At 42.1% G+C, this 13869-nt stretch overlaps 1 protein-coding gene across 13 annotated transcripts in view; it reads left to right on the top strand.

Moving 5' to 3' along the window:
* LOC105463817 (zinc finger protein 229) overlaps positions 1-10158 on the top strand; it is a 51245-nt gene extending 41087 nt beyond the window's left edge. For 12 of the 13 annotated variants that reach the window (XM_011711151.3, XM_071087083.1, XM_011711148.3 and 9 more), the window contains one exon: positions 847-10158. In XM_011711151.3, the coding sequence (XP_011709453.2) occupies positions 847-3044 (2198 nt within the window). In that variant the 3' untranslated portion in view covers positions 3045-10158. The remainder of the gene's footprint in view (positions 1-846) is intronic. The other variant, XM_011711154.3, reaches the window with a different exon arrangement.
* Positions 10159-13869: the final 3711 nt, after the last annotated feature.

The following is a 13869-nucleotide window of genomic DNA, read 5'->3' as shown; positions in this document are numbered from 1 at the left end:
AGAGACTGTCCCAGAATATTGAGAGTCCTCAAATGAATTTCTCACTTTCTTCTAGTATTATACTAGTCCCTGGTTATAAACAGGTTCTTGTTACTCGAGCCCTAAAAGATAAAAATAGCCAATAAAGAATATCAGAAAACATGGACACAATTTTTAAATCATCCAGAACTATGGTCAATATGCCAGTTTGATCCTTTGCAGCCTGGGATCCAGAGGATGTCAAGGCATAAGTAATGATTGTAAGTCAAATATGTGTGTGTCTTCCTGCCTTAACAGTGTTTTCTGGATTCCTATTGAATCTGCTCACACGAGATGACACAGGTGGTGCACTGTGGAAAATTTGGCACCCTCCTGAAGTATGCCTTACACATACCCAGAGTACAGTCGCTCTGAGACACAGTGCAGGGAGAAGGCCGTGTGGGCTTCCTGCATTTAAATGCCAACTCCACCACTGCCTCACAGTATGGTGGAATAATGTGCTAGGTTACCTACCCTCTTTCTGACTTGGTTTCATCATTAGAAAATGAAGATAATATAATGATTTCTACTTCGATATTATTCTGAGGTTTAAGTCAGTTAATATGTGTACATCATTGGCAGATAGGAAGTGTTACAATTGTGTCAGATATTATTTATATACAGTGTCAGATACAGGATCATACTAGCATTTAGCTTCAAAACTTCTTAATAGGAGCCTCTTCCTGTCATAAACATAAGTGCTCTAATAGTTATGATACATAAAGCGTAATTTTTCTCTAGGCTATTATTACTTCAAGTCTGAAAGTCTGATGTCCCTGAGCCAGTCTTTTACTAGTTCTCATCTCTGAATTGTCTTTAACCTCATAGGAGACAAGAATGGAAGGGATATGGAATATATTCAAGATGAAGAATTAAGGTTATTTTCACACAAAGAGCTCTCCTCCTGCAAAATCTGGGAAGAGGTGGTGGGTGAATTACCTGGGAGTCAAGACTGTAGAGTAAATCTGCAAGGAAAAGACTTCCAGTTCTCAGGAGATGCTGCTTCCCATCAAGCGTGGGAAGGAGCATCTACACAGTGTTTTCCAATTGAGAATTTCCTGGACAGTCTACAAGGGTATGGGCTTACCGCTTTAGAAAATCAACAGTTTCCAGCCTGGAATGCTATAAGACCAATGCCCATTCAAGGATCTTGGGCAAAAGCATTTGTGAACCAGTCAGGGGATGTTCAAGAAAGATGTGAAAATCTCAACACAGAAGACACTGTATGTAAATGTAATTGGGATGATTACAGCTTTTGCTGGATGTCTTGTCATGTTGATCACAGATTCCCTGAAACAGACAAGCCATGTGATTGCAATAAATGTAGAAAAGACTGCATTAAAAACTCTGTACTTCATCACAATAACCCTGGAGAGAATGGCTTGAAAAGTAACGAATATGGAAATGGCTTCAGGGACGATTCAGACCTTCCCCCCCATCCAAGGGTACCTTTGAAAAAGAAAGGTAAGGACTTGAGGCAGAGTTCCTATCTTAACAGACATCAAAGAATTCCCACAGGAGAGAAATCTGTTAAGAGTCTTGAGAACAGGCACATACACAACCACCCCAGAGCCCCTGTGGGAGACATGCTCTATAGATGTGATGTCTGTGGAAAGGATTTCAGGTATAAATCGGTTCTTCTTATTCATCAAGGGGTGCACACAGGAAGGAGACCTTATAAATGTGAGGAGTGTGGGAAGGCGTTTGGTCGAAGTTCAAACCTGCTTGTCCATCAGAGGGTCCACACTGGAGAGAAACCGTATAAATGCAGCGAGTGTGGGAAGGGCTTCAGTTACAGCTCAGTGCTTCAGGTCCATCAAAGGCTGCACAGAGGGGAGAAGCCCTACATCTGCAGCGAGTGTGGCAAAGGCTTCTGTGTGAAGTCTGCACTCCTCAAGCACCAGCACGTTCACTCTGGAGAAAAGCCCTACACCTGTGTCGAGTGTGGAAAGGGATTCAGCTGCAGCTCCAACCTCAGCAGTCATCAGAAGACGCACACTGGTGAGCGGCCCTACCAGTGTGACAAGTGTGGCAAAAGTTTCCGTCACAACTCGTACCTTCAAGCTCACCAGAGAGTTCACATGGGGCAGCATCTGTACGAATGCAATGTGTGTGGTAAGAGTTTCATTTACCATTCAGGGCTTCTCACCCATCAGAGACTGCACACAGGAGAGAAACCCTACAAATGCGAATGCGGGAAGGGCTTTGGCCGGCGCTCCGACCTCTACATCCATCAGAGGGTCCACACAGGAGAGAAACCCTATAAATGTGGTGAGTGTGGGAAGGGCTTCCGGCGGAATTCGGACGTTCACAACCACCAGTGGGTCCACACGGGAGAGAGGCCCTACGTATGTGATGTGTGTGGGAGGGGTTTCATCTACAGCTCCGACCTCCTTAACCATCAGAGAGCCCACACTGGAGAGAAGCCCTATAAATGTGCTGAGTGTGGCAAAGGCTTCAGTTATAGCTCAGGGCTTCTCATTCACCACAGAGTCCACACTAGTGAGAAACCTTTCAGATGCCAAGAGTGCGGAAAGGGCTTTAGGTGCACGTCAAGCCTTCACAAACATCAGCGAGTCCACACGGGGAAAAAGCCCTATACGTGTGATTGGTGTGGCAAGGGATTCAGTTATGGCTCTAATCTTCGCACCCACCAGAGGTTGCACACGGGAGAGAAACCCTACACTTGTTATGAATGTGGGAAGGGTTTCAGTTACGGCTCAGGTCTCATTAGTCACAAGAGAGTTCACACTGGTGAGAAGCCATACAGATGTCACGTTTGTGGGAAGTGCTATAGTCAGCGCTCACATCTTCAAGGTCATCAGAGGGTCCACACTGGTGAGAAACCCTATAAATGTGAGGAGTGTGGGAAGGGCTTTGGCCGCAGCTCCTGTCTTCATGTTCATCAGAGAGTCCACACTGGAGAGAAGCCCTATACATGTGATGTGTGTGGGAAAGGCTTCAGGTACACCTCAGGGCTGCGGAACCACCAGAGAGTGCATTTAGATGAGAACCCTTATAAATAGATGTACATAGAGGATTCCATCTGGGACCTGGGGCTTTCTGTCCATCTGAGAGCCAACACAGGAGAAAAACCATAGGAAAGTGACATGTAGGAGGGCTATAGGAGAAACTGATGATTTTACATTTATCTCATAGTCTGCATAGGAAGGGAAGACCTGGAAGTGTGATAAGTAAGCACTTCAGTTACAAATTTCAGTCTTTAAGAGTCTGTTGTGCAGCAGAGCAGGCTTTAAAGAAATAATGCAGCAGTGGTTTCACTAAAAATCCTCACTTTCATCAGAATCTGCCTGGGAGGGAGCTTTTACAATGTACAAGTGGTGAGAATGTATCCAAGGTGTCAATTATGGACAGAGTCTTTGTGTGGGTTGTATAGCTATATCAATAGGACAGTGTAGGAACAAGTTTTCACCTTCCTAAAACCAGTGTGGTACATACCTTATAAAGATCACTTTATAAAAACAAAAAGGTAACATTAACAGTTATTGAAACAAGTCACTCTGAGAAGACCAGGAAGAGTCCTCTTAGCAGATCTGTGTGTGTCTCACATTTTTATTATGTTTTTGTGACTGTATTTTATCTCGTAGGTAAGCTTTACAGCTCTCAGAGGAGTTGTAGTAAACTGCAGAAATAGTTTACTTTCCAGGTTTATTGTTTTTTTTTTTTTTTTTTTTTTTTTTTTTTTTTTTTTGAGACGGAGTCTCGCTGTGTCTCCCAGGCTGGAGTGCAGTGGCGTGATCTCGGCTCACTGCAAGCTCCGCCTCCCGGGTTCACGCCATTCTCCCGCCTCAGCCTCCCAAGTAGCTGAGACTACAGGCGCCCGCCACCACGCCCGGCTAGTTTTTTTTTTTGGATTTTTAGTAGAGACGGGGTTTCACCATGTTAGCCAGGATAGTCTCGATCTCCTGACCTCGTGATCCACCCGCCTCGGCCTCCCAAAGTGCTGGGATTACAGGCTTGAGCCACCACGCCCGGCCTACTTTCCAGGTTTAAAAAACAAAATCTGGCATTGCATTGAGTTATTAATTACATTTATTTATTTATTGGCATTGCATTGAATTTATAGGTTAATTTTGAAAGAACGTGGCATCTTTGAAATGCTGATTTTTTTTTTTTCACTTAAAAAAATGACTTTTTCCCACTGATAGTATTTTATATGGTCCCTTAGTAATATTTCTTAGAGATGGTTAAAAATAGGTTCTGAGTCATCTTAAGCATATTTCTAGGAATTTGTTTTATTGCTGTCATGAATATAATGGTTTTGCTCCAGTTCATTTCATAGTTTAATGTATCAAATATTAGATATCTTAAAAATCACAAATGCCATTTCACCCTAAAGTAGTAAAATTAGCAGTAGTAAAATAGAGTCATCAAATCCCCCATCAGTGGGGGGGGGGGTTGTGGAAACATGCAGTCTGATATGGTTTGGCTCTGTGCCCCACCCAGATCTCATCTCAAATTTTAATCCCCATGTGTCAGAGGAGGGCCTTGGTCAGAGATGATTGAATCACAAAGGCAGATGTCTCCCTTGCTGTTCTCATGATAGTGAGTTCTCATGAGACCCATGGTTTTAAGGTGTAGCCCCTCCTCGCTGTCTCCTTCCTGCCCCCCTTGTGAAGAAGGTCCTTATTTCTCCTTTGCATTCAGCTGTGACTGTAAGTTTTTGGAGGCCTCCCCAGCCATGTGGAACTGTGAGTCAATTAAACCTCTTTCCTTTATAAATTACCCAGTCTCAGGTAGTTCTTTATAGCATTGCAAAAATGGACTTATTTTTGCAAAAATGGACATGATAAGTCTTATGTACTTATTGGTAAGAGAGAAAATGGGTGCACTGTTTTTGAAAGAATTCGTTAACATATCAGTTCAATTTCTATAACCTTTGAAGTGGCAGTAAATAGGTGGAGTTTTTTAAAGGTTTTTTTTTTTTTTAATAGCAAATGTTAATATTTCCAGTTTCCATTGGTAGGAAATTTTTTAAAATAAGTTCAGGCATATGTATGCAACGGAAAGCCATTAGAAATCTCCAGGCACACAGATAATGACGATGAAGGTTGCTCGTGAACTGTTTAGTGAACCAGGAGAGGTTTAGAACAATTATAGCATGACCCCATTTTGTTAATATGTTTTTCTATTTGTATGTTTAGAGCAACAGAGAAAAAAATACTTATGAGAGGTCACTATCATAACTAATCTCTAGTGGTGGGATTCTGAATGTATAATACATACATTGTACTTTTGTGTATTTTACTTTGTAACAAAGTATCTTTCAGTTTTATAATAACAGTAAAGCTATTTTTAAAAAATTATCCTGATGGAACAATCCGTTATGATTAAAGATTCATGTTGTAACCTCTACAACTTTTTTGGCTTTTTCTCCTGTTCACCCAACTCCCTGTACCAAAGATAAGGCATACAAATGAGTGATGTGAATACTCTCAGAGGGTACATCATTTTTGCTGACTGGTAGGAGATGAGGCCATCTAGATAATTAGGAGCCACGGTGTATCCATTTTGCAGTCCTGCCTTCTTGGACTAGTGAGCTCACGAGCCTGGTTTTGTAGAGGGCAGCACATCATCATGTGTTCCTCCAGGATAACCTCTCTGTCTTGGTGACTCAGGAAACCTGGGTCTGCTCTGGTCTGAGCCCTCTGCTGCCTGGAGCTGCCAAAGAGAGAAGACGTGTCAGGAGGTGGGGAACAGGCACTTTATATCTAAATAAAGAACATAACCAAAGTATTTACTGTGGGAAATAAGGTTTCGGAAGAGGGCAAGGGGCAGGGATAAAAAGTAATTTATGGAACTGCAGCAGGGTCACTCGGGATGTAGGATTTCATGGCCAATAGAACAAATGCAGACACCATCCCCATCCCTCCTACCTCAAAGTTTGTGGCTGAAAAGTTTAACTCATTCTGTATTCCCTGAGGTTGTCAGCAGACTCCTCAAATTCTAGGCAGTATCTCCCCCAATGTTCTAGAGGCAGCTGTCAAATGTTGGCAGGAGCTGCAGTCATCTGAATGCTGGACTGGGGCCTGCAAGTTCTGCTCCCAAGATCACTTCAGGCAGGAGCCTCTCAGTTCCTTGCTGGCTGTTAACAGAAGTCTGTTTCTCACCTTGTGGGCTTCCCAGGGCTAAAGGCCTTCATCATGCAGCAAGTGACATCCCCCAGAGTAAGTAATCAGAGAGGAGAGAGCAAGCTGGAAGCCAGGGTGCCTTTTATGACCCAATTTCTTAAGTCATCATCACTTCCGCTATATTCATGAGGAGTCACTAAGTCTAGGCTACACGTACGGGGAGGGGTCACATCTTAAAACCACAGCACCTGTGTAATCATGGGAGACTAATGTGGATGGAATGGTCACGCCAACAGTGGGTCTGCCTTGTGCACTTGTGATGTCTCTTTTCTACTTCGGGGTCTGCAGTCCTTGAGGTCTCACTGGGTTGCCTAAAGTTTACTCAGGTGCCAACCAGCTGCTAGGATTTCAGTGGCAATAAGGTATACAGACAGTTAAGGAGAGAAAGCTGCAACTGTTGTGCAGTGGGTTGCTGTGGGGGTAGGAATTCAGTGCTTTCTATGAGATAAAATGAGGCGTTACTCTGGTGTCATTTTTTTTAATGCTCTATGGTAGAAAGGTTAATACAAGTTTAAGGGAATTTGCAGTTGTAAAAGCAGCCTGTCTGCGGGGACAACATTGGAAATAAAATCTGGTAGTACATAGATATTAAGCAAGTTTTCGCTAACTGGAGTGGGTTGGTAGGGGAGATGGGTCTGGTCAGAATCTAAGGTTCATGCTGATAGTAACATTGTATCCTGCCAACAAGTTGATGATGTGGACTTGTTGGCATTACTTGTTTGGTAAGGTGGGTTCAGATACAAAGGACACCAATATCCCAGAAGCATTTGTGGATCTAAACAAGTTGCAACTATACTTCAGGACAGTCGTCAGCCTGAATACACATATCTCAAGTATAATAAGGGCGTTGTGAAGTAACAGTATGCCTTCAAAATGAAGCATGCCAAGTTAGCAAGGGAATCTCCCAGCAACCATTAGGATGAGACAGTTTGACGGGAGGTCAGAACTTAAATTCAGCTTAGCTATACTTGAGCGATCTCGTGCATCCAGATGTGTTGCTAAGAATACCGAAAACACCTCAGCCTGTTGCACTGAACCCTGGAGTCACAGCATAACATGGGATTGTGCAATCTGGCCATCAGGAGTGACTGCATGTCACATTCAGCCTCTCAAATGGCTATTATTGACATTTGGCCAGTCAATAGATACTATGTCAGACCCTATTTTAACCACTAAGAGTTCAGCCATTAAGAATCATGCTTCTCCATAATCTGGGCATGGGGCCCTGCATGCAGCTGTCACAGGCAGGCAGCATGCAGAGCAGAAAGGCAGATCATGAAGTCGTACTGACCTGGGTTTAAGTCTGAGATCCGCCATTCCTTTCTTCATCTCTAAAACAGAATCACACTCTCTGCTTCACATAGAAATGTGATATATTCACCCAATACATTTTTCACTCTTTTTCCTTTTACCAACGGGGTAGGTTTGTTTGCTTCCTTCAGGCCTGTTGAATGAAGCCTCCATCTAGTCCCAAAAAGACTTGGTTCCTTCTGGATGGAACACTTGGGAAGGCAGTGCACCCCTCCCCCAAAACTTGGTCCCATGCATCTCTTCACCTGTACCGTTCTGCAATTTCCTTCAGAATCAACTGCTAAACATAAGTGTTTCCCTGAGTCCTGTCAGCTGCTCTAGGCAGATTAATGGAATTCAAAAAGGAAATGGTGGTGGAATTCTGATTTCTAGCCGGCCTGTCAGAAGCACAGGTCAAACAACCAGGGGCATGCCACTGTTTTCAATGTTTTCATTTTGAAAAGTCGTTTTAGACACAGGGTCTCTGTGCAATCGTCCTGAATCGACCCCCTGAGTAGCCAGGACCACAGGGGCACACCACCATGCCTGACTGTTCACCCATTTTTCCATTATTCATTTTTCCCCCATTTTGTGTTGTGTAGCTACTGTCTGTCATGTGTTCAGGATAATTTTCTCCAATAATTTGATCTCTGTTCTTCCTTTAATATATGATCAAATTCATAGACCTGACCTCAGGGCATGTAGGTTGAGAAGCACGATTTCAACCAAAAATTGGTCCTTCCCTTTTTCGGTTTGAGACTTTATTTCACCACTTGTTTCCTTAAGAATGTCTGCATGTTGCTAGGACTTTATTTCTTCCTTTGGAACCAAAACTTGGTCTGTCACTTCTTTGGTTTGAGACTTTATTTCACTCCTAGTGTCTTGTAAATATGCATATTTCTAGGACTTAATTTCTCTTTTTCCTAATGCAAATTACCCATATGTTTAAGATAATAATTGGCTTATGTTAAAATGCAAGCCCCCTTCCTACATCAACCACCTCTCCCTTAATTTCATTTCTCTCCCAAAATAACCATCAGTTTCACCTCTGTTGTTTCAGATCAGCTTCTATATATTCACATGCATATTTGTGTACAGATAGAGCACAGAGTGTGACAGTTTTTGTTTGCTTTCACTTAGATGGTGCCATATTGACTAGATATTCTGCACCTTAGTTTTGTTTACATTGTCTCAGAGTTATTTCCATGTTCATATATATTAGTTACCTTATTTTTTTTGGGCATAGTATTCCATACTAGGGGTCTATCAAGTTAATAAACTGCTATAAACAGGGTATCACCACTGATCCCACAGAAATACAAACTATCATCAGAGAATATTATAAATACCTCTACACAAATAAACTAGAAAATCTAGAAGAAATGGATAAATTCCTGGACACATACACCCTCCCAAGACTAAACCAGGAAGAAGTTGAATCCCCGAGTAGATCAATAACAATTTCTGAAATTAAGGCAGTAATTAATAGTCTACCAACAAAAATGCCCAGGACCAGGTGGATTCACAGCTGAATTCTACTGAATTCTACAAAGAAGAGCTAGTACCATTCCTTCTGAAACTATTCCAAACAATAGAAAAAGAGGGATTCCTTCCTAACTCATGTTATGAGGCCAGCATCATCCTCATACCAAAACCTGGCAGAGATACAACAAGAAAATAACATTTCAGGCCAATATCCCTGATGAACATCAATACGGAAATTCTCAATAAAATACTGGCAAACCAAAATCAGCAGCACATCAAAAAGTTTATCAACCACGATCAAGTTGGCTTCATCCCTAGGATGCAAGGCTGGTTCAACATATGCAAATCAATAAACATCATCCATCACATAAACAGAACCAATGACAAAAACCACATGATTATTTCAATAGATGCAGAAGAGGTCCTTGATAAAATTCAGTCTCCCTTATGCTAAAAAAAACTATCAATAAACTAGGTATTGATGGAACATACGTCAAAATAATGAGAGATATTTATGACAAACCCATAGCCAATATCATATGAAATGAGCAAAAGCTGGAAGCATTCCCTTTGAAAACCAGAACAAGACAAGGATGCCCTCTCTCACCACTCCTATTCAACACAGTATTGGAAGTTCTGGCTGGGGCAACCAGGCAAGAGAAAGAAAGAAAGCATATTCAAATAGGAAGAGAGGAAGTCAAATTGTTCCCGTTTGCATACAACATAATTGTATATTTAGGAAACCCCATCATCTCAGCCCAAAAACTCCTTAAGCTGATAAGCAACTTCAGCAGTCTCCTCAGGATACAAAATCAATGTGCAAAATTCACAAGCATTCTTATACACCAACAATAGACAAGCAGAGAGCCAAATCATAAGTGAACTCCCATTCACAATTGCTACAAAGAGAATAAAATACCTAGGAATAACACTTACAAGGGATGTGAAGGACCTCTTCAAGAACTACAAACAGCTGCCCAAGGAAATGAGAACATAAACAAATGGAAAAACACTCCATGCTCATGGATAGGAAGAATTAGTATCATGAAAATGGCCACCATACTGCCTAAAGTAATTTATAGATTCAATGCTATTCCCATCAAGCTACCAGTGACTTTCTTCGCAGAATTAGAAAAACTACTTTAAATTTCATATGGAACCAAAAAAGAGCCCGTAGAGCCAAGATAATCCTAAGCAAAAAAAAAAAACCAAAGCTAGAGGAGGCATCACGCTACCTGACTTCAAACTATACTACAAGGCTACAGTAACCAAAACAGCATGGTATTGACACCAAAACAGATATATAGACCAATGGGACAGAACAGAGACCTCAAAAATAACACTACACATCTACAACCATCTGATCTTTGACAAACCTGCCAAAAACAAACAATGGGGAAAAGATCCCTATTTAATAAATGATGCTGGGAAAACGGGCTAGCCATGTGCAGAAAATAGAAACTGAAACCCTTCCTTACACCTTATACAAAAATTAACTCAAGATTGGTTAAAGACTTAAATGTAAAACCCCAAACCATAAAAACCCTAGAAATAAACCTAGGCAGTACCATTCAGGACACAGGCATGGGCAAAGACTTCATGACTAAAACACCGACAGCAATTGCAACAAAAGCCAAAACTGACAGGTGGGATCTAATCAAATCAAAGAGCTTCTGCACAGCAGAAGAAACTATCAACAGAGTGATCAGGCAAACTACAGAATGGGAGAAAATTGTTGCAAGCTACCCATCTGACAAGGGTCTAATATCCAGAATCTTCAAGGAACTTAAACTTACAAGAAAAAACAAGCCCATCAAAAAGTGGGCAAAAGATACGAACAAACACTTCTCAAAAGAAGACATTTATGCAGCCAGCAAACATATGAAAGAAAGCTCATCACTTGTCATTAGAGAAATGCAAATCAAAACCACAATTAGATACAATCTGATGACAGTTAGAATGGCAATCATTAAAAAGTCAGGAAACAACAGATGCTGGAGAGAATGTGGAGAAATAGAAACGCTTTTACACTCTTGGTGGGAGTGTAGTTTAGTTCAACCACTGTGGAAGACAGTGTGGCAATTTCACAAGGATCTAGAACCAGAAATACCGTTTGACTCAGCAATCCCATTACTGGGTACATACTCAAAGGATTATAAATCACTCTACGATAAAGACGCATGCACATGTATGTTTACTGCAGCACTATTCACAATAGCAAAGACTTGGAACCAAGCCAAATGTCCATCAATCATAGACTGGATAAAGAAAATATGGCGTATATACACCATGGAATACTAAGCAGCTATAAAAAAGAATGAGTTCATATCCTTTGCAGGGACATTGATAAAGCTCAAAACCATCAATCTCAGCAAACTAACACAGGAACAGAAAACCAAACACCGCATCTTCTCACTCATAAGTGGGAGTTGAACAATGAGAACATATGGGCACTGGGAAGGGAACATCACACATCGGGGCCTGTTGGTGGGTGGAGGGCAAGGAGAGGGATAGCATTAGTAGAAATATCTAATGTAGATAATGGGTTGATGCTTGCAGCAAATCACCATGGCACATGTATACCTATGTAACAAACCTGCACATTCTGCATATGTATCCCCGAATTTAAAGCAAAATAAATTTCAAAAAAAAAAAAAAGACTAAAAGCCAGAGTCCTTCCATTGGTTTACGAGATGGTGTATCATCTGCCTCCCATTTACCTGACTTCATCTCCTGCTGCTCTCACTCACTCTGTCATGCAAGCCTAACAACACACAGTAGTCACCTAACAAATACGTGTTGAAGAAGCTATGCAGTCCCTCCCCTCTAAGCTTGTAGCTGGGTCTGAAGATGAGAAACCACAGTATAGTGCGATGATAAGAGAGGTGCCAGACACAGTGAGGACCTAATATAGTGGGGGATATCAAAGAAGGCTTCTTGGAGAAAATATCTAACCAGAGACCTGAGGATAACAATAACAACAACAACACCTTTAGCATGACCTGCAAGATTCTTCAGCATTGGGCCCACAGTGATGTTTCCAGCATCATTTTGGCCACTCTTCCCTGTGATCCCGGTGCTCTGGTCCCTAGCCTAGTGCTTCCTATCATTTCATTGGACCACAGTATTTTCCACAGTCTGTATTTCTATTAAATAAGGATAATTCTTATTCGAAAAGCTGAAAGAAATAAGCCTTCTTTCTTTGACACAGACATAGCTATTTGAATAAAGCTCACAGCCCATTGCATGGTGTGGGCGGCAAGCCACCCAGGTGCCGAGGCAAGAGACTGAGGGCATGAGCTGTTCCACTATAATACAATATATAAAATAAGAATATGTATACTAGATATAGATAATAGATGTGATTATATATGAATATCATTAATCATTAGTTTGTAGCAATTACTCTTTATTCTAGTATTATAATAATCCTCGCTCTACAATTATAACCTAGGAAACACCAGGCCATACAGAGATAGGGGCTGAGGGGACATAGTGAGAAGTGACCAGAAGACAAGAGTGCGAGCCTTCTGCTATGCCCAGACAGGACCACCAGAGGGCTCCTTAGTCAAGCGGTAATGCCAGTGTCTGGGAAGACGCCCGTTGCCAAGCGGACTGTGGTCTAGCGGTAGCGTCAGTGTCAAGTAAACACACCCGCTACTTAGCAGACCGGGAAAGGGCGTCTCCCTTTCCCCAGGGGGAGTTTAGAGAAGACTCTACTCCACCTCTTGTGGAAGACCTGACATCAGTCAGGCCCACCCGCAGTTATCCGGAGGCCTAACCGTATCCCTGTGATGCTGTGCTTCAGTGGTCATGCTCCTAGTGTGCCTTCATGTTCCATCCTGTACACCTGGCTCTGCCTTCTAGATAGCAGTAGCAAATTACTGAAAGTACTAAAAGTCTCTGATATGCAGAAATAATGGTGTAAGCTATCTCTCTCTCCTCTCTCTCTCTCTCTGCCTCCGCTGCCAGGCCGGGAAGGGCCCCCTGTCCAAAGGATACGTGACCCACGTGACCTTACCTATCATTGGAGATGGCTCACACTGCTTACCCTGCCACTTTGCCTTGTATCCAATAAATATCAGCGCAGCCCAGCATTCGGGGCCACTCCCAGTCTCTGTGTCTTGGTGGTAGTGGTCCCCCAGGCCCAGCTGCCTTTTCTTTTATCTCTTTGTCTCGTGTCTTTATTTCTACAATCTCTCGTCTCTGCACATGGGGAGAGAAACCCTCCGACGCTGTGGGGCCGGACTCTACAACATGGCATGTAGAACATTTCCAATAAACTACTATCATTACAATCATTCATCCATCCCAGCAGTAACCCAGGAATGTAGAAACTCATTCATTTAATAAATACATTTTCAGGGTCTATCGACATCTTAGACACTACAAGAAACAGTAGGGATACAGCAGTAAATAAGTACAAGGGCTTTTTCTTATGGTGCTTGTGTTCTGGTGGGTAAACCAGTCTACAGATGAGGTGACCTTTCATTGAAAAAAGGACTATGAAGAAAATGAAGCAAATATGACAGATTCCGGTGTTTCAGGGAGAATGTAACACGTGAAATATACGCACCAGCAGTGGGAGGGGCAGCATTAAGCAGGTGGTCAGGGACAGTCTCTAAAAGCTGCATGGAAATAATCAGCTGTGCAAAGATCTGAGATGAAAAGAGTTGAGAAGGAAGTCCAATTGCAAAGGCCCTGACTTCTACTTCTACTACAAAGGCCCTAAACAAATCTTACTTGTTAAGTTTCTTTACCTTTTTAAGCTTCAGCATTCTCATCTGTGACATGAGGCTAATAAAAACGAACAGCATTGCTCACAAAATACAATAGCATGATATTTATTCATCCAAATATTTATTCACAGGGTACTTTATGCCAGGCATTGGTCCAGGCAACAGGTACACAGTAATGAAAGCGT

The sequence above is a fragment of the Macaca nemestrina genome, chromosome 20 (genome assembly GCF_043159975.1).
Source record: "Macaca nemestrina isolate mMacNem1 chromosome 20, mMacNem.hap1, whole genome shotgun sequence".
Lineage (NCBI taxonomy): Eukaryota > Metazoa > Chordata > Mammalia > Primates > Cercopithecidae > Macaca > Macaca nemestrina.
The sequence above is the reverse complement of the archived record's forward strand: the minus strand, read 5'-3'. Positions and strand labels throughout refer to the sequence as shown.